The sequence below is a fragment of the Phascolarctos cinereus genome, unplaced genomic scaffold, assembly GCF_003287225.1.
Source record: "Phascolarctos cinereus isolate Bilbo 61053 unplaced genomic scaffold, phaCin_HiC Scaffold_9;HRSCAF=440, whole genome shotgun sequence".
NCBI classification, from domain to species: domain Eukaryota; kingdom Metazoa; phylum Chordata; class Mammalia; order Diprotodontia; family Phascolarctidae; genus Phascolarctos; species Phascolarctos cinereus.
In genome coordinates this window covers 193,218,674-193,240,755 of record NW_027556402.1, presented here as the reverse complement: position 1 = coordinate 193,240,755, position 22,082 = coordinate 193,218,674, and the positions used below count along the sequence as shown (strand labels likewise).

Genomic DNA, 22,082 nt, shown 5'->3' with positions numbered 1-22,082 from the left:
ATAGTAAAATCAAAGATATATTCACATTCATAGGAGGGTTTTCCTCATCTTATTTAACACGGTATAATAGTCAACCAGTAAGACTATTATTAAACAGTACCACAGCTGGAAGGGTGTTAGAACTCCTTCTTCTGAGTGTCAGAGTACTTTTATTACATCTCTTGTGAATTTATCATAATGTATTTTGTTGCACAGTTGTTTGCATACATTGCATACCTTGTTCTACCCGACTAAAATTTCAACTCTTTTAGGGCAGGGCGAGGGACCATGTTGATGCTATTTTTCAGTATCTGCCTCTGCCCTTACACTTAGAATAGGGTTCTGTACTTATCAGATACTCATTCAGCCCATCAAGAAGTATTTATTAAATGCCTACTAGTGCCAGACACTGTCCTACGCCTGAGGATACAAGTACAGAGAACGAGAATATACTTACTCACAATGACCTTACATCCTAAATGGAGAGGCAACAAGTATGAGTAAAAATAAATGCAGTTTAAATGTATACTTAATAAATATAAATGTATACAAAATAGTTAAATACATGGCAATTTGGGAGGAAGGGAACTAGCAATGAGGCAGATTACAGAAAGCTTTACATATAAGGTGATGCTGGAACTACTTCTTAAAGGAAAAGAGGCTCTCTTTCTGGCAGAAGGAAGAAAGGAGAGCATCCAGGTATATGGGACCAGTATAAAGACATGGAAATAGGAGATAAAGTGCTATATATGAGTCTGAAATTGATTATTGATTGATTAGTAATTTATTAGTAGTTAATTTATTAATCTATAACTATCATAACCAGTTTCTAAAGACAGATTTAGAACTATTTTTTTTTAAGTGAGGCAGTTGGGGTTAAGTGACTTTCCCAGAGTCACACAGCTAGAAAGTATTATGTGTCTGAGGTCGGATTTGAACTCAGGTCCTCCTGACTCCAGGGCCAGTGCTCTATCCACTGCGCCACCTAGCTGCCCCTTAGAACTATTTTGTACAGGCTTTGGTAGTATGATACTTGATAGGTGACTGTGCGTGTCACTTTGAGTGACCCTGCCACTTGAAGGAGATGAAGAAGATAAATGAAGGGTGATTGAGCCTGGTCAAAGGATGTTTTTCCTAGCACTGGGTTTCTGTAGTATAGGGGAGTGTGGGATTGGGGACTTTCCAAGGATGTTGATTAACTCTGTGTCCCTGTCACCATGGGATCTGGAAGACCCCTTTTGCAAGTCACCCTAATTATAGACCAATCACAATCTTAGTTTAGTTGGCACCAGTTGGCATTATGTAACGAACTTATATAACCAGACTGTATAAAAGGATGCTCTGATTGTTTGGGTGGGTCTCTCGTCACTGAGGGGCCATTGACCTCAATTATTGACAATTGCTAGACTTCTCAATAAATAGATTCTGCTTGGATTTTTGTGCCTCCGTTTCCCTTAGGCACAGATTTACCATAACATGAAGAGCATAAAGAAAGCCAGTTTAGCTGTATAACAGAATGTGGGAGGGGCAGTAATGTTTAAGAAAGCTGGAAAGATAACTGGGAACAGGTTGTGTTGGGCTTTTTTAAAAAAAAGTTAAACAGGAGAGTTCATATTTATTTTATTTAGAACAATAGGAAGCCACTGGAGGTGGTTGAGTAGGAGAGCCACATGTTCAGATCTGTGTTTAAGGAAAATTACTTTGACAGCAGAATGAAGAAAATAGACTGGAGTGATGAGGTAGAGAAGAATCATTTAGGTGAGAGATAATGATGGTCTACGCCAAGGTGTGGTATCTTTGTAAATGGAGAGGAGGAGGATGCCAAAGATATTGTGAAGGGAGAAAAACAGCAAGATTTGCCAACTTAACAGTTATTAAATTTAATTGAATGGAGCTGGGCTGGCTTAGTTGTAAATTACATTCTGTTTTACATTATAAGAGTATTTTTGAAACATAATTTAGAATTATAGAACATTAGAGCTGGAAACTAACTTAGAATTTAGACAGTGTCTGAGCTAGGGGAAAAAAAAAACCTCAGAGACCATCTGGGGTGACTTCATCATTTTATGGACAAGAAAATGGAGGCTCTGAGAGTCTGTGAGTTCCCAGGTCATACTTCAAGTTCATGCCAGAGGTAAGAGTAGAATTCAGATTCTGAATAATTGAGAGGCCCTTCTTGTTCCCCTTATCTGTGATTCAATAAAATTAGATCCCCAATATGCAGGCTTACTCTCACCTTCAGAGAATTTTTTCATTTCACAGAATCATAATAATTCAACAAGCAGAGTCATAGGATCATAGGTTAGGGTCTGAAAAAGATTAGTCCAATTCCTTCAATCAAGAAATCAACAGTCAAGTAGTAATCACCTACTTTGTGCTGGCCACTGTGTTCAGCTAAACATAGAGAAAAATGATTGTTTTTCTCTTGGGTTAATAACCAATTATTGAATTAAGACCAAGGATTTTCCATTTCCTTTTTCCTCATTCAGAAATCAGTCCCTGCAGGTTATCCAGCCAGCCTTTGAAGGGCAGGACTGATGATAAGATGAAATATTGGGTGAGATGCACCCAGATAGGAAAACTCAGATCTGATCAAAAGGTAAAGAAATTCTAGTCTGGGTGAATTGGTCAATTTTGGCCCTTTGTGTTTTAGTCAGACAGGTCTGAGGGGAAGTGGATTCCCCCTTTCATCTAGATTTTCCTAGATGGGAGTGGTCTGGGCAGAGATAAGTCTCTTTGTCCAAGACTGAGTGATCAAAGTCATGGCCCCCAGACCTTCATTAGAATAAGCCTACATCTTGTTATAATATTCATGCTCTCATTCCTTGTTAGCCAATCAGAGTTGATTTCTATCCTTAGGAACACCCACTCTTCCAAGGGCATATGAGCCTTGAGTGAATTTCATGAGGGATATTTGGTTTAACCATTTTGTTAATTATCCATTAACCATAATTATTAAAATGATTATTAATTACCCAGAAACCATGTCTCTTGAACTTTTTGTATCTCACTTGTTCAAAACATAAATCATTATTTTTCTCCAAAACCTACCCCTGTTCCAAATTTCCCAATTACTATCCAGGGCACTTTTATCCTTCTAGTCACCCATATTTACAACCTCCGTTTCATCCTGGACCTTTCAATCTGCCTCACTCCAGATATCCAATCAGTTGTCATATCTTATCATTTCTATCTCTGTAATATCTCTTACATATATCCTCTCCTCTCCATCATACAACCAACACCTAGTTCAGACCCTTATCTCTTCTTGTCTAGATTATGGCAGTAGTCTTCTATTTTGTTTCAGTACCTCAAATGTCTTCCCGTCCTCCATATAGCCATCAAATTTCATTCCAAACATGAAGGGGACAGTCATACAGAGTCAGAGGAGCAGGAGCTAGAGTGTCATGTACGGGGAAGAGTAAGACCAATTTTGCTAGACTGTGGCGTACATGGAGAAGAATAATTCTAATAGGCCTGGAAAGCTTTTAATAGCTTAAAGGTACACTAATACTTTTGGGACACCCAGTATTGAGGCCATGTTTTAAAGAATTTTAAATGCCAAATAGAGGGATTTATTTTTGATACTAGATATAACAGAGAGCCCTTGGAACATTTTGGCCAAGTAAGTGACATGGTCAGAGCTATTCTTTTGAATGATGGGTTGGAGAGGTGAGAGAATTGAGTGAAGAAGACCAATTAGGAGGCTATTGCAGTAGTCTAAGTGGGAAGTGATAAGGCCTGGACTAGGGCTCAACCCATGAGGAGAGAAGAGACAGATGCAAGAGATGTTGTAGAGGTAGAAGTGACAAAATGTGATAACTGATTGGATTGTGGGGAAGCGGGGAAGAATGATGGCACCAAGGTTACAACACCTTCATTTTTTCAGATGAGAATGCTAAAGGCCAAAGAATTTAAGTGATTTCCCCAAGGTGGTACGTAAATGGCAGAGCCAGGATTTGAACCCAGGTCCTCTGGTTCTAAATCCAGTACTCTTTTTACTGTTCCACACTCATATTCCAAGCTGTACTTGACTAAGAACCCTCTGGGTGACATTTTCACCAAATAGTCACCCAACTTTCATTTGATGATTTCCAGTGACAGGGAACTCACTGACTCCTGAGGCAGCCCATTGCACTTTGAGGTGATTCTAAATACTAGAAACTCTTTCCTTATTTTGATCCCAAAATTGTCCCTCTGTAGCTTTCTGTACTTTAGAGACAAGTAGAAAGCAGGTTTTCAGTATTTGAAGGGCTGTCGCCATTCCCTTCACGCCCTTCTCATCTTCTTTTTTTCAGGCTAGGCATCCCCATGCTTTTTACCTAGTCCATATGTGGCACGTTCTTCAGACCTCTCTCTACCCTATTCCCCTCCTTGGATACATTCCTTCTTATCAGTGTTCTTGCTAAAGTGGAGTAAGGACCCATAACTGAATACAGGTTGTCCCAAAAGACTTAGTGCATTTTTAAGGTTATACATCTGATAGGAGAACACCCTGTAAGTAGTATACAGCTGGTCTGCCCAGGACTGAGAACAGTGGGGTTGTCACCCTTCTCCTTCTCTAGACTTCATTTGCATGACTACATACTATGGCTGAGACATTTTCCACATCAAAATGGGAATGGGGAGTGAATGACTGTATGATCTTCACAGTCTACCTATGATCATTTCCAAAAGCCACATGGAATTGAAACACTTGTAGCAGTCATACTCATCTGGCGATTTGTAATTTAGCAAACAGGTATTCTGCAATCTCAGTGAGGTTATTTTTTTTTTAAATAAAAGCAAGTTCATGGTTACAAAGCACTGTAACATAAATTATCTTATTTCATTTTCACAGCAGACATGTGAAATAGTGAGAATATTATTATCTGCATTTTATGAATGAGGAAATGGAGGTCAAATCTCTCTTTTTTTTTTCTAATATCACAAATAGCAGGGCTAGGATTTCAACCCAGAGTCTCTGAATCCAAATTCTGTGTTCTTTCCACTATAAAAAAATGCCTTACATGTGAATTTTTCAGTATTTCACATATACTCCCCCATTCCTCCCCTAACCCCTGTTCTTTTACATCTAGAAGACAACTTTGAGAATACATACTCATTTTTACAGAGTTGCAAATTAAGGCCCAGAAAAACCAGACTCCTCACAGCTAGTACTCAGAAGTACCTTAGAGATCAGCTACTTCAACACTTTCCTATTATTGAGGCCCACAGAAGAGTTGTGATTTTTCTCAAGGCCATGTATCCAGTCAATAGTGCTAGATCCTGGGTCTCCTGACATGAAATGCCACCATACTTTTTCTAATGTGATAGCTGACTTAGTATTAGAAAGGGACCTTGGGAATCAACTAGACCAATTTTACAGATGAAGAAACAGAGGCCCAAAGCTATTCAGTGATTTTCCCAAGATCCCAGAGATAGTAAATGACAGAGCTGGGGTAGAAGCAGAGATCCTGTGACTTCCAGTAAACAGATTCTTCGTGACACCATGCTGCATCTGGAACCTACCCTCTGCACCACTGAAATGTAAATAGAACTATGTACCGAGGACAGGGTCAGGCATACCTAAGTGCTCACAAGCAATTTCTTTTGATTCCTTGCCAGAAGCATGCTATTGCCACATGTATAATATTTCCAATGATATGCATATTTTTAACTGGAGTGGAAAGCCTATAATTTCTTTTTTTCCTTTTTCTTTTTTAACAGGCAGGAGAAAAACACTATCATCCTTCTTGTGCATTATGTGTCAGATGCAGCCAGATGTTTTCAGAAGGCGAGGAAATGTATCTTCAAGGTAAAAAAAAAAGATTTGGGACATACAGGAGGCATAGGGTATCTAGAATTGGTCACAGGATGGGAAAATACAAAAATTTAAACTTAAATGTTTCAGTTGAAAGATCTGGTTAATAATAGGACTGGAGCCATACGAGGTTCTAGAGATCATCCAGTCTACTTAATTTTATATGAATGAATAAATAAATGAGTGAATGAACAAATGAATAAAAAAGCCTTATTAAGCACTTATTATATGCTAGGCACTGTGAACTTCTGAGGATATAGACACAAAAGTGAAAAAGGCCTTGCCCTCAAGGAGCTTACATTCCAATTGGAGGGGACAACATATACAGCAGGCTAATAGCCAGGGAAGGGTGAAATCACATGGCTAATGAGTAGGGCAATAAATTAACATGTCCTTTTCTGAAATAAAAGTAGTCTTGATTTGGTTACTGGTAGTCTTGATAAAAGTTCCCAAGGTAAGAAGTAAATTGGAGGAGGGAACTCTGATAATGTATCTAGAGACATGGCAGTATGATGGTACAGTTTGGTAGCTAGGGCCAGCCAGATATAGGGGATATAGGGATCTCTCCCCAGTCAGCACAGGGTTTCCCAGGCTGGGGAGGTGGAGGTCCAGTTAGGGAGAGTACAGTAGCAGGGGCTGCAGGAAGCATTGCAGAAAGGTGCTATGTGAAGAAACTGAGGCTCAGATAGAGAAAATGACTTGCCCACATCCATCCTATAGGTAGTAAATAACATAGACAGGACTTTAACCTATACACTTTGAGACCAAACCTACTGTCCTACTCTGCCCTGTGCCAAGGAGTACAGTGTTAATGAAATAAGAAACTGATCGAAGTTTTAGGTGACAACATATCCAAAATATGAGATAGAATCATTGGATTTTTCTTTTTTTTAATATAAATTTATATATTTTTAATTTTCAACATTCACTTCCACAAGTTTTTGCGTTCCAAAATTTCACCCCATCTCCCCCCTCTCCCCACCCCAAGATGTCATGCATTCTGAATATCCTTTCCCCTAGTCTGTCCTCTCTTCTATCTCTCTCCCCTTCTCTTTTCCCCTTCCTCTTCTATTTTCCTGTAGGGCAGGATAGACTTCTATACCCCATTTCCTATATTTCTTATTTCCCAGTAGCATGTGAAAACATTTTTTTAAACATATGTTTTTAAAACTTTAGGTTTCAAATTTTCTGTCTTCCTCCCTCCCCACCCACCCTCATTGAAAAGGCAAGCAACTCAATATAGGTTGTACATATGCAGTTATGCAAAACACGTCCATAGTAGACATGTTGTGAAAAACTAACTCTATTTCCCTTAATCCTATCCTGTCCTCCCATTTATTCTATTCTTTCTTTTGACCCTGTCCCTCCTCAGAAGTATTTACTTCTGATTACCCCCTTTCCCAATCTGCTCTCCTGCTCTCTTGTCCCCTTTTTCCTCTATTTTTCTATAAGGTAAGACAGATTTCCATACCCAATTGAATGTGTATGTTATTCCCTCCTTAAGCCAAATCCTATGAGAACAAGATTCACTCATTCCCTCTCACCTTCCCCCATACTTCCATTGTAGGAGACTTGAATCATTGGATTTTTCAAAGAGACCTGAGCAGCTCTCTTATCCAAATCTCTGACTGACAGATGAACTCTCAGATAGATAACAGCTCAAATAACTGGTTGTCCAGCTGATTCTGGAGGGAAACTCATTGCCTCCCAAGTTAGCCCATATTGTTTCTAGACAAATCTAATTATTATGGAGTTCTTCCCCTCATATTTTTTACATATAATTTCTAGTTCTCCACACTATGTACCTCATATTAGTTATAGATTGCAAAATTTCATAACAAAATCAGTCCATTTCTTGCTGTTACATCAGTTTTGTAGAAGAGAGTCTTAGGTAGAGAATCCTCTTATTTGGGGACTCAGGATTTGTATTTACAAATAATGACTCTTGCCTGCTTCCCTAAGGCTGGGGCACACCTTCTTTGTTGAAAGTGAAAGAAAAAGATGTTAGTAATGAATGCAGGAAAATCAAAACAGCATCTAGACTTCAGGAATTAATATTAATAGTTCTTTTTTCTTTAGCTTTTTAAGATTTGCAAGGCACTTTCCTCCCAACATCTCCAATAAGACAGTTCAAGTATCTTCACCCTCATTTTAGAAATGGAGAAGCTGAGCTTCCCAAAGGTAAATTGACCTGTCTATGGTCCCACAGCTAATAAATTTTAAAACCAGAATTCAAACCAATGTCTTCAGTCCCAAAATTCCATTATTATTTTAATAAAGTGGGCATTTGTCTGAAGAATTCTGAGTTAGAAACCAAGGTTTCTTTATTGATGGGAATCTCTAACAGCTCTCCTTGTTGAATATATAGATTGTAACACAGTAAATTCAGGGGAAAAGCAAGTCTCATTAAATAGAAAGATTTTCTCTCTAATCCTTCTGTTTCAACTATTTCTAGATCTTTTTTTCTTAATATGCTCACTTAATAACCACCAAATTAATGTGGATTTGGGCCATTCTGCCAAGGCTCATATATCATATTTTGCTCTAAATGTCTAAAATTGCCTTTCTTTCTATATGCTTGACCAATGTTTGCTGAGTTTGTCCTATTTTGTTCCACTTTTTATCTTTTCATGATGTAGTCATAAAAGTACCAGGTTAGCAGTCAGTAGGTCTTGGCTCTAGTTTCGTTCTATCACTGACGTACCATTTGACCTTGGACAAGTAATGCCGCATTTTGGGGCTTTTGTTTTCTCAACTGGAAAATTAAAGGCATCTAACTAGACAATTTCTAAAGTCTTTCCCAGTTTTTCCTTTTTATATTTTAAGGTCTTTTCTACCTCAAACATTCTATGATTGACTATTATCTTTGTTTACTTAACACTTTGGTCAAAAAAACAGATGGCTTTGGAGATTTTGCTGTTATTAAGCTGATTCCAAGTCAACTAGTTAGAACCAGTTGGAAGGATGAGATACCAAATCTGGTTTCAAATATTACCTTCAAAGGTCTTAATCATACTACACACCCTCATTTATAATATTTTCACTTCGAAGTCTCTAATTGCATCTAAAATATAATTGATTTATGATCTTAGTTATCCTTTTTTTAAACACAGCCTGATTTTTCTGGTACCAGTTACAGTCAAATAGAGATTAGCAATCTAAACTGTCTCAAATATTTTCCATTGCTCCTTTCATCAGACAGAAACCAGGCTCATATTCATTGTTATAAATACTTTGTGAAAGGAACTATTTTGACTGATCTCACTAAAACAAGGCCCTTCTCCTAAGGGTATGAAACTGTCCAGATAGTCCAGATCTCTTCCATCTCTCCCTGCCACCCTTCCCACCCCCCAACTTCCTCTCAACACTCATTCTTGACTATTTCCAGTGCTCTTTTACAGACAGTAACTTACTCATGGGAAACAATAACCTACAGGATGGGAGTTCTAAGATACAAGCTATTTAACTGAATGAATCAAGGCTGCTGTGATGTTGCACATGAGCAGAATTAGGAAAAGGGGCAAAAACATTTAACATGATATAGATGACTGAACTATGAGTCAAGGGAACTGACTTCTACTCCCAGACCTGTTACCAATTGTGTGACTTTGGATAAGTCACATTATTATCTCTGACCTCATTTTTCCTTCATTTTTAAAAGGAGAGGATTGAACTAGACATTCTCCAAGGTCCCTTCCATCTGATAGTCTATATTCTTTGCTCACTTCTTGGCTCAACATTGTGTTTTATATAGTAACATTCTGTCATCCCTTCTCGCCCTAACATTCTTTGCTTCTAAGGTTTGTCTGTAGAACAGACCCTATACATTCAGGCTACAGTGTATTAATTATAATTGCATTGGCACTGAAGGCCCTTACCCATAAATATCTCCTCATTGAGCTAATACTTTGATGGATCTCTGATCTTTTCTATGTGGTTCGAATTCCAGAACCCATGTACACCTTCCCATCCTGTGGCAGAGTCACCTACAACCTCCTGTGAATGCTCCCCCTGGAAGATATCTCCAAAGTGCAGAAGGACTTTCTATAGTTCTCTTGACCTTACATGAAAACCCTTGACACATGATGTCTGTTTCTTATCCTTTGCTTTTGTTTTGCATAATTATCCAGCTTTCTTTTTCAGTTCTACAAATATTTTTATATCTCTCCCATTGTTTCTGAAATACATTTTTTTCTTGGGCAATATGCCTCAGCCTATTCAAATCCACCATGCATTTCTCTCTGTTGACCTTCGGGTGATCTACAACTTAAATTCTTTGGATTTGCAGATGCCTACCAGAAGAATAGTGATGTGAAAAAGATAGCCCTTCATTTTGAGGAGAAGTTTAGGTGGACTAAATGAAAAGAAGACCTATAGTTTGCTTCTTAGGTTCCATGGTTTGTTGTCCCATGATGTACTGCTGGGACAACTCTATAGTTTGTATGTCTAAGTACAAAAGAGAGTCTGGACAATATGTATTCTTCATCCTCCTGCTTTTTTCCCTGTGGATAATTAGGCTCAACTCATTTGAGAAAGTATTGGTTTCATTTAGGAGACTCTGCAATGTCTGGGGTCTTGGTGCATCTAAAGCAGAAGTTCTCAGAGGATCTTCTGGGAGGCTCTAAGTGTCCCTGCAACTCTTTCAGGGAGTGTGAGGTCAAAATCATTTCCCCAGAATACTAAGATGTTTTCATTTCAAATGCGGTGTCAATACATATAACCCACATAAGAAAGCTTTTGGTGGGCTTCTTGATAACTTTTAAGATCCCTAAAGGGACCTGAAGACTAAAAAGTTTGAAAACTGCCAATCTAGACAATTTCACCATCTTTAGGGAATCCCTCTTCCATGTAGAATGAGTGTTAGGTACCTTTGTTGTTTCATTTATTGCCAGCAGCAAACACTTTTGACAAGCATGTCTGTCTCTGTGCAATGCCTCACTTCAAGTAAATAATCAGATCATTGAGCAAAGTTATCTTTTTATTGCATGGAAGATGCCTTGCTGAAGGAGAGCCCTTGAGATGGTACTTTGCTCTACTGAATCAAATGCTTTTTATTGTTAACAAAAACAACCAACACTCATCAAAGGACTGTATATTCTTGGTGCGTTTCAACCAAATAGCCTGCCCTAGAGGCAGCTAAATCACCTAGTAGATAGAGTTCTGGACCTGGAATGAGGAAGATCTGAGGATCAAATGAGGTAATATTTGTAAAACTCTTCATGAACCTTAATGCAATATATAATTACTACATTATATAGTGTCCCAACATTAGAATAAAGGCATTGTGCTTCTAAATGGTCTTATTAAGTGGCATATGTTACTATGAAAAGAGACTTATATCAACCTAGTAGGACCACATGCTAGCAAAAAGATGAATTTGTAGGATTACATAACTTCTGAGAGCAGTATGTTGAGAGATAGTAATAGCAATAACAAATCCATTATAATATATATTGATTTACTCTAATAGTTATATTCAGCATAATATTAGGAGTCTATATGATAATATTTCAAAAAAGGAAGGGAAAAAAGCATTTATTAAGCACCTACTGTGTGCCAGCGACTGCTAAGCACTTTACAGATATGTCATTTGATCCTTGCAACTACCTTGAAAGATAATCGCTGTTATTTTCCCCATTTTACAGTTGAATAAACTGAGTCAGATAGAAGTTGATTGAGTTGCCCAGGGTCACATTGCCAGTCCTGTAGAAAGGATTTAAACTCAGATCTTCCTGAATCCAGGTCCAGTGTTCTATCCACAGTGCTGCCTACCTGCCTCTTACTTAATCAAAAAAAGTAAATATTATATCAGCCATAAATGTCTATATTATTGTTGTTGTTACTACCTAAGATGCATTACCACATAGCACAGAGAACACTGGACTGGGTGACTACATGTGTCTCTGTTATTAACCGTGTGATTCTGGGCATATCGCTTCATTTTTTCTGAATTTCCATTTCTTCATCCTCACAATCAGTATAATAGCATGTGACTTCTTTTCTAGGGTTACTGTGTGGATCTAATAAGATAGCACATGTAAAAGTTAGAAATATATGGCATTCCTTATGAATAAGAAGTCTTAATCTAGTGTCATTTTCATGGATAAGAACAAGATAGAATGTTCCCTAATGAACCTACCCCCATAAGGGCTCCTTCTTGAAAGATTCATGATTTTGTTGGTGTTTGGAGGAGATTGGGCTGGGGTGGGGAGAATTCCATTGCTCAAGACTTAGTAAATAGTTGGAAAGGTGGGGTGGCAAGGTTGCTTTCTTAGAAGGCAGCTCCAATGCTTCTACACTCTCATTTTTATCCCCTGTGGGGTAGAACCACAGCATTTATCCATTTACTAATAAATAAGGCAAAAATAAAGAATGAGATTTCACACCAGGGAGTATTTTTTCCCATTTCTGCTTTGGCACATATTGATTGCATTATGTACTAGAAATTCATAAACCTTTCTAGGCCACTAAAAAACAGGCAGGCTTCAGATAAACATCTTGTATTTGGGGGACAAATGATAATTGACCATTCTTGGCCTATTGTGAAAAACACATTCTATTGACAAATGCATTAAGATTTTCATTCTGAATATCTTCAGGAACCTTTGCTGGTAGTTTCACAGGAAAAGGAGTAGGAGTCAAAAAAGCTAGAATCTTCTTGTAACTGAAAGGTTATACCCTTCAGCGTGTCGCTTCCCCTCTTGGAGTTGAGTTTTCTGATTTACACAATGTTCTAAGATATTTTCAAGTTCTAAGATTCTATATTCTAGGGTTTTTATTTTCAAATTTTAATGTCCTATAGTCTTTATTTTTCAAAGACTCTTCTAGATCAGAACAATCTATGTTCTAAGGTTCCTTCAAATAGTCTGTGACAGGTATACAGTACCTATTCTGTGTACCATGTAAGCTTTTGAGAGGCTAGAGGTACCACTGGATTTAGAGTTACGGGGCCTGGATTCCAGTCCTCCCTCTGATACGGAAGGCTTGTGTGATTTTGGACAAACTACTCCCCTTCTCTGGGGACTCACTTTTCTCATTTATAAAATGAAGAAATTATTAGATGATCTCTAGGGTCTTTCCAGCTCTAAATCTATCAGCTTATGATCAGTTGAAATAAAGTATGTAAAGCATTTTGCAGCTGGAGAGCAATCTGTAAATGTGACTTATGATTATTAGGTAAGCTCTTATTGTTTGGAAACCAACAGTTGTTAATTGTGGCTTATGGCAGTGAGGAGATTCAAGCTGGAACCTGTTAACTTTATAAATTAACATATAATTGGGGTAGAGAGAAGCAATGACTTAATTTTGCCAATAAATTATTTATGGAAAAAAAGAATGTCACACTCAGTCTCTTTCTTATGGTCTTAATCCATCAACCTGAAAATCTCATTAAAAAGCAGAGCAGCTTAATACCTTGCAAGGCTGCCCAGAGGGTTGACAATCTTGCAACCTGACTTTAGAGAAATATACTCTGGCTCTTGTGGCTTAAATATTTTAAAGTAAGAAAAAACATTCAGATTTACCTGCCTAAGGCTGTCCTTACATGTGACCTTCACAGATCACACAGTGCTCTTGTGAACTCCCAATTCTTTAAGAGAGTCATAGAATTTCAAGCTAGAAATCATCCAAATCAACTTTCCCACTAAAAAATTATTTACAGATGAAGAAACTGAGGACTGTAGATGGGGAAGTTCTTCTTTGAAAACTAAACAATCTCTGTGGCAGAGCAAGGATTAGAATTCAGAACTCCAAATTCCTATTTTAAAACTTTTTCTACCATACCACACACTTGATCACACAGCTAACAATATTCGGAACTGAGAACTGAACCCAGGTCTCATATTGTTATTTAGTTATTTCAATGGTATCCAACTCTTTGTGACCCCATTTGGGGTTTTCTTGGCAAAAATACTGGAATGGTTTGCCATTTCCTTTACCAGCTTATCTTACAGATGAGGAAACTGAGGCAAACAAGGTAAGTGACCAGCCCAGGATCACACAACTAATAAGTATGTGAGGCCACATTTAAAGTCAAGTCTTCTGCCTCCATGCCTGGAACTCTATCCACTGCAACATCTAGCTGCCCTGGGTCTCATGATCTGAAAATAAATATATTTTTGAAAATAAATAATTAACTCTAAGTCATTTATTTTCAGGTACATCCATCTGGCATCCAGCCTGTAGACAAGCAGCCAAAACTGAAGAAAAAAGCAAGGTAACATGAGTCTTAATTTCATCTATTTATTTTCTTCTAATTATTACCTTAATTACTGCCCTCTCCATATTCCAAGATGTTCATCATTCATTCTTTACATGTTTATTGAGTCCCAATACTATGTGCCTTGTGTGTAGGGGATGCTAAAGATGTAGAAAATGTGCTTCCCAGCTTCCACGTGGGAGAAATGTCCAAGAGGCTGTCCGGCAGTGAGCTGAGGCCATGCAGACACATGGCAAAGTATCCAGTTGTTTGGCTTATAAATGAAGCTAAAAAGATTGTAGTCTTGTAAGGCTTCATAAAAGTGCTGAAACATGAGCTGAACTTTTCAGGAATGAGCAGGTTTTGAAGAGGCTAAGAGGGGAGATATACAAAAAGATCAATATCGGTGTACAAGGAAATAGGTAGACAATTTAGATTTTTTTTTAAAAGTTAGAAACAAAGGCAAGTAGCAGAAGATAGAATGATAGATTTAAAACAGCATCAGAAACTGTCAGCCTTAGGCTGATGATAAAGGGTGAAGACAATAAAAAGTACCTGGTGATCTTCGGTGAGTTTATGTCACCAAACTCAGGCAAACTATATCACAAGGAACTGTAAGGACTAGCAGATGTAACTTCTGATCCTCTGGTAGTCATCTCTGATAACTGTGGTTTCATCTAAATTACTAACCATTAGAGAAATGCAAATGAAAGCAGCTCCAGAGTTGCTTACCCATAAGCCTGGCAAAGAACACAAAAAAGGAAAATGAATAATGTTGGAAGAGCTGCGGGAAAGCAGGCCCATTAGCACACTGTTTGCAGAGTTGTGAATTGGCTCAGTCATTCTGGAATGCATTTTGGAATTTTGCCCCAAAACCCACTAAACTGTACATACCCTTTTATCCAGAGATACCACTACTAGGTCCATATCCCACAGAGATCAGGGAAAGAAAAAAGGACCTATATATACAAAAATATTTCTATCAGATCTTTTTGTAATATAAAAGAATTCAAAATTTAGGGTGGGGTGCCCTTCAATTGGTGAATGACTGAAAAAATTATGGCATATGTTGTCCCAGTGTATTATTGTGCTTTAAGCAATGATGAAAGACTCAGGTTCAGAAAAACTTGGGGAAAGTTGTAAGAGCTGAAGCAGAGCAAAGTGATTAGAACCAGGACAATAGTTTATGTAACAACTTGTAAAGACGAATAACTTTGAAAAGATAAACAACTATGAAAGACTTAAGAACTCTGATCGATGCAGTGACGGGGTATAATCCCAGAGGATTGATGATAAAACATTCTATCTATCCCTGACAGAGAATTGACAAATTCAAGATACAGAATTAAACATATATTTTTGGACTTGGGAAATGAAGGAATTGTGTGTGTGTGTGTGTGTTGTGTGTGTGTGTGTGTGTGTGAGAGAGAGAGAGAGAGAGAGAGAGAGAGAGAGAGAGAGAGAGAATGAATATTTGATATAAGGAATTTATTTTTCCTTTTTTCAATTGTGGGGTTAAGGGGAAAGGTGAGAAGGAGAGAAAATACTTGGGATTGATTTTTTTTTAATTAAACCAGTCACAGATTTGTGCCAGGGAATATTTACTTTGGCAAAGACAAGGAGTTCATAGTGAGTAGTATATTTTAATAGGATAGTGAGGGGACTTTCCTACAGTAAAGGATTCATTCAAGGACCATGAATTAAATATCTATTCGTAGTATGTGCTTGGAATTGGGGATACATAGATTAATTATTGGACCCAAAGATTTAGATTGAAAGATCTAAGAAACCCTAGAGTTCAACTAGCATAATTCCTTCTTTTACAAATGAGTAAACTGAGGCCCAAAGTGATTTTTCTTAAGGTCACCCAGGTGACACAGCCAGAATTCAAATCCAGATCCTTAGGTGTGATACCTTCCCAAATGGTGCTTTCACCATCTAGTAGGGAGCACATGGTCCAAACATACAGAAGTAAGCAATAGCATACAATAAATATGAATTAACTATAATATAGAATAGATCATCCTCAAAGTGAAGGTGATAGGAACATCATTTCTAACTAGGGGGAAATTATGTATATATTATTTCCATATATATGTATATATTTAATTTTCATACATATGTGTATGTATATACACATATGTATGTGTGCATATGTACATGTGTATATTGTGTGTATGTATATGTGTGTGAGTGTGTTATATGTATGTATATATATGTGTGTGTGTGTATATATATATATGTGTATGTGTATATATATGTGTGTGTGTATCTATCTATCTATATGGCAGTGATAAGAAAGTGGTCTGGTCCAGACTATGAACAGGGTAGGGTAACACCATCTTAGAAAAAAGCCTTGAGGGGGCAGCTAGGTGGCACAGTGGATAGAGCACTGACCCTGAAGTCAGGAGGACCTGAGTTCAAATCCAGCCTTAGACCAAACACTTGACACTTAGCTGTGTGACCCTGGGCAAGTCACTTAACCGCAATTGCCTAAAAAATTTTTTAAAAAATCCTTGAAAGCTAGGCAGGGTACTTTAGATATAGAAATTAGGGGCCATTAAAGATCTTATACTAAGATATCCTGTTGAGGAAATCCTAAGTATGGACTATTTTGATATTTTGACATGGAATATACTTGCTCCTGAAGCATATTTTATCCAGGAACTTATGGTACTAATGAATTTAATAAGCAGAACTAGTAGCTAATCCATACCCTATTATGAGCTCATGTGCATTTTATTCATTGTGGGGAGTTTGGGGTACTTTTCTTGACACCTGTACTTCTTAAAAATAACTTGGCTGTGGAAGCCTAATAATGTAGTAAGCCTGATCTAACATAGCTGCCTGTTTACTCAGTTTCTGATCTTCTACACGTTTAAATCACGTTTGTTCAAACATAACAACATCTGACTTAAAAAGGAATAAAGAAAAAGAAGCCAGATGAGACCAAGGCTAAGCTTATTAGCATTTATTGACAGGCATTTATTAAGCACTTACTTTGTACAAGGTCTTGTGTTTAGTGTTGTTGATATTAAAATGAAATCAGGCCCAGACATTGTCTTTCAAGAACTTAGAAACTATTATGGGAGAGCAAAACTCTAATACAAGGCCAAATGTAATACATGTCAAGAAGTACAGACAAAAGACTATGAGAAATTGGAGGAAGAAAGAACATTTTTAGTTGGAGGGATTCAAGGGAAGACTTATGGGGGAGCTGACTCCTGTGTTTAGAGGAGAGATCTTATTTTATTTCTATTTTGATTTTAATCTTACTTTTATAGCTATTCTTTGTTTTGCTAAACATTTTCATTTCAAATACATCTCTCTCCTCTCTTCTCCCTCATAAAACATCTCTTATAACAAAGGATTAAAAAAAAAAAGAAATAGTTAAGCAAACCCAACCCAACACATTCACCATGTCTGACGAAACATGTGATGACAAATAGGGTATCTTGGGGCAGTTGTGTGTGCCAGGACATGCTGAAGTTGCCTTTGGTCTTACATACAAAGACTATTGATGTGGTTGGATAATGATAACATTCCATGTCCTTTCTTCTCCAGGTACAATATTCTCAGTTCCTACAACCATTTGTGATAGGGAATGGTTGTCAATCTTCTCACCAATGTGGTTATCCTCCTCAGGGGTCATTCCAGGAGACCAGATATCTTAGAATCCTGAAATCTCAGAGACTGAAAGGAATTCAGAGGGATTCTTCAATATTTGAAGCAAGAATCCTTACTTCAGTTCACCATCTCCAACTGATGATCTTCTAGCTTCTGCTAATACATGTTTTGTCAGAGGGAATTCATTATTTAGCCACAGTGCCACTTTAACTTTTGGATAGCTCTAATATTAAATATTTTCCCCTTTAAATTAATTCCATTTTCTCAAAGTGAATACAACAATCATATCCTACTAAAAGTCAAAGGGCCCTCCATTAAGAATCCTAAGAGAATATTAACACACGGCAATATGATAACAAATTATAGAACTCAAATGAAATGGAGGATTATTTGCAAAAAAGTGAATTACTAAAACAGACACAGCAGAAACTTGATCATTCTAACAACCCAAGCTCAGAGGAAGAAATAAATCAAGATTACAAAAGCTGAGAAATACAACACTAAAAAAGATAATTATAGACTAATTTTCCTAATGATATAGATGAAAAAATTCTAAATACAAATTTAAGTAAACACTATAACAATTCATTTAATATAACTATCACAACTAAGTAAGATTTAAACCAGTCATGCAAAGGAATATTAGAAAACCTTTTAATATAACAAGAGTTTTTAAAAACTTTAAAAATACATCATTAGATACAAAAAGGTTTTGTTTAATGAACCAAAACTTATTCATGGTAATAAAACTACATCAAATCCAGGAAAACAATACACATAAATATTACAACTCTATAAGTTGAAAGAACAACAAAATAACTGGAAATGAATGGTACAAAATTATAACAGAACCAGATCAGAAGACTTGGGTTTGTGGACTGCCTGTGCCTCTTCCTTACTGTTTGACCTTGGAAAAATCCCTTAAATTCTATGGGTCTTGGTTTCCTTTGTTATTAAAGGAAAAGTTTAGACAAGTTGATCTTTAAGATTGTTTCTAGCACCGACCTTTCAGGCCTATAATGTTGCAGTATGACATAGTGGATTGGAAGCTGGCCTTCAAGCTGGGAAACATCTGATATTATGTCCCATCCCTGTCACATTCCGGCTATATGATGCTGGCCAAATCACTTAACCTCCCATTGCTCTAGGCAGCTCTCTAAGAATACAAGTTGTAGCAAAGGTGCCGAACTACATTGGTAGAAGGAGTTTTGTCAGCAGAGAAGATACTATACAAATGATAGGTCCAGTCCCCTTGATGTTGCCTTTCAGCTATGGTCATTGGCACAGCTGAAAATGTAGGTCTATGACTTACAGACCTTTCCACATGAATTACTCTGAAAGAATTTCTTTTATCCATGTGTGTTTATAGATACCCATCTTCTCCATGTTTGACAATGAGGATACTGAAGTTGATCAATTCCTTTGTTCATTGCTGTTATTGAAAAGGTTATACTATGATTAAGTGCTAGAATGTACCATGTGCTTTCAAAATCAAAATTGGTATACAGTAGTAATTAAAAAAATCTATGAAGGCAGTAGGGTGAAGGGGGATAGGAGAAGGCGAAAGATAGTCCCTTCTAGGGGCAGTAGAAGAACAAGATTTATGACTGGAAGAGAAAGACATCATTCTAGGCCTAGGCCAGGTCTTTGATAGGAGTAATTACAGAGGTTGAGATGAATGGCTCTTGGACAATGTTCAAGCTTAGGAAATAAAATGAAGATTAAGAAATGAAAGATCAGAAAGTTAGCCCTTTGTCTAAATTCAAGCTGCTTCCTGAAAGCCTGATTGCTTTGTATGCTAGAACTATTCATATCATGGCTACCTATGACTGAGCTCACAATGGAGTGGCTGAGTCAGTGAGGTACAATGTTGGGATTATATACATCTCAGTATCAGAGCTACCCAGAAGTGCTATGAACAACCCCTTGAGGTAAGAGGGGTGGATTCCCTCTTTTGAGGCTCATAACCACTTGTTGAGAATGTTGTAGGGGGATTCTTTTCCAGACATGGTTAGGACAAATGGACCATGGCATCATAGATTTAGGGCAAGAAGGAATCTTAAATATGATTGAGTCCAAGCTTCTCATTTTGCAGATAAGAAAGTTGAGGGTGAGAGAGATTTAAGTGACTTGCCTAGGGTGTGAGCTAGTACCTCAGAGCTGTTTTAATTTGCATTTTTCTAACTATTGGTGATTTATTTTTAACATAAATTTTATTTTCCCCCAATTATATACAAAACAATTTAACATTCATTTTTCTTATTTTGAATTCAAAATTCACTCCTTCCCTCCCACTTCATTGAGAAAGCAAGCAATTTATATAGTGTATATGTGTAGTCATGCAAAACATACTTCTGTCTTAGTCATATTGCAAAGTCACATTGTATAGTAATATAAAACACATTTCTGTATTAGTCATTTTGTGAAAAAAAAAACATAGACCAAAAAAAAAAAACCAAGGAAAAAAATTTTTTTAAGTATGCTTCAAACTGCATTCAGATTCCATCAGTTCTTTCTCTGGAGATGAATATTGTTTTTCATCCTAAGTCCTTTGGAATTGTCTTGGATCGTTGTATTACTGAGAATAGCTAAGTCATTCATAGCTAATCATTATATAATATTGCTGTTACTGTATAGACTGTTCTCCTAGTTCTACTCACTTCACTTTGCATTAGTTCATGTAAATCTTTCCAGGATTTTCTGAGAGCATCCTGCTCATCATTTCTTATAATAGCACAATAGTATTCCATCACAATCATATACCATAACTTGGTCAATCATTCCTCAAATGATGGGCATCCCCTCAATGTCCAATTCTTTGTCACCACTAGAGGACCTGCTATAAATATTTTTGTACATATAGGTCCCTTTCCTTTTCATTTTTTTTTTGTCTCTTTGGGATATAGACTTAGTAGTGATATTGCTGGGTCAAAGGATATGCACATTTTTAGAGGCATTTGGGCATAATTACAAATTGCTCTACGGAGTGATTGAATCAGTTCACAATTCCACCAACAATGCATTAGTTTTTCAATTTTTGTCAACATTTGTCATTTTCCTTTTCTGTATATTAGCCAACTGATAGGTGAGGGTGGTACCTCAGAGCTGTTTTAATTTGCATTTCTCTAATCAATAGTGTTTTGGAGCAATTTTTCATTTGACTATAGATAGCTTTGATAACTTTGTCTGAAAACTTCCCTTCATATCCTTTGACTATTTATCAATATGGGAATGGCTCTTATTTTTATAAATTTGACTCAGTTCTCTACATATTTGAGCAATGAAGCCTTTATCAGAGATACTTGCTGTAAATATTTTTCAAAGTTATGATTACTAACTACATTTCTCTCCATCCTATTTTCCCCTGTTTATCCTACTCTCACTTCTGATTACTGCCTCCTCCAATCTTCCCTCCCTTTAATCATCCCCCCCCATCCTTCTTTACTTTAGGATAAGATAGATATCTATATGCAACTGAGTATGTAAGTTATTCCCTTTTTGAGCCATTTCTGATGGAAGTTAGGTTCAAGGGCTCTTGCCCGCCTTCCTTATACTCCCCTCCACTGTAAAAACTCTATTGTGCCTCTTTTATGTGAGATAATTTGCTCCATTCTACCTCCGCCTTCCCCCTCTCCTAGTGCATTCCTCTTTCTCTCACCTTAATTCTACTTTTTTAGAGATCATCCCATCATATCCAACTCACATCCATGCCCTCTGTCTATGTATACTTCTTCTAACTGCCCTTAGGAGTCACAAGTATCATCTTCCCATGTGTGAATGTAAACAGTTTAACTTTATTGAATCCCTTATGGTTTCTCTTCACTGTTTACTTTTTTATGCTTCTCTTGATTCTTGTGTTTGAAAGTCATTTTTTTTTTATTCAGCTCTGGTGTTTTCATCAGGAATGCTTGAAAGTCCTCTGTTTCATTGAATATCAATTTTTTTCCCTTGAAGGATTATGCTCAGTTCTGTTGGATAGGCGATTCTTAGTTGTAATCCTAGCTCCATTGCCCTCCAGAATATCATGTTCTAAGCCCTCCAATCCTTTAACGTAGAAGCTGCTAAATCTTGTGTTATCCTGACTGTGGCTCTATGATGTTTGAATTGTTTCTTTCTGACTGCTTACAAGATATTCTCCTTGACTTGGGAGTGCTAGAATTTGCCTATAATATTCCTGAGAGTTTTCATTTTAGGATCTCTTTCAGGAGGTGATTAGTGATGCTAGAATATCAGGGCAGCAGTTTTCCTTGATAATTTCTTGAAAGATGATGTCTAGGTTCTCTCTTTTTTTTAAATCATGGCTTTCAGGTTGTCCCACAATTCTTAAATTATCTCTCCTTGATCTGTTTCCCAAGGTCAGCTGTTTTTCCAATGAGATATTTCACATTTTCTTCTATTTTTTCATTCTTTTTATTTTGTTTTATTGCTTCTTGATGTCTAATGGAGACATTAGCTTCCACTTGTCTAGTTCTGATT

At 37.1% G+C, this 22,082-nt stretch overlaps 1 protein-coding gene across 3 annotated transcripts in view; it reads left to right on the top strand.

Moving 5' to 3' along the window:
• Positions 1-22,082, top strand: part of ABLIM2 (actin binding LIM protein family member 2) — a 229,014-nt gene that overhangs the window by 109,163 nt on the left and 97,769 nt on the right. For all 3 annotated transcript variants that reach the window (XM_020992129.2, XM_078148720.1, XM_078148721.1), the window contains exons 7-8: positions 5,689-5,776; positions 13,939-13,997. In XM_020992129.2, coding sequence (XP_020847788.1) covers positions 5,689-5,776; positions 13,939-13,997 — 147 coding nt within the window. The remainder of the gene's footprint in view (positions 1-5,688; positions 5,777-13,938; positions 13,998-22,082) is intronic.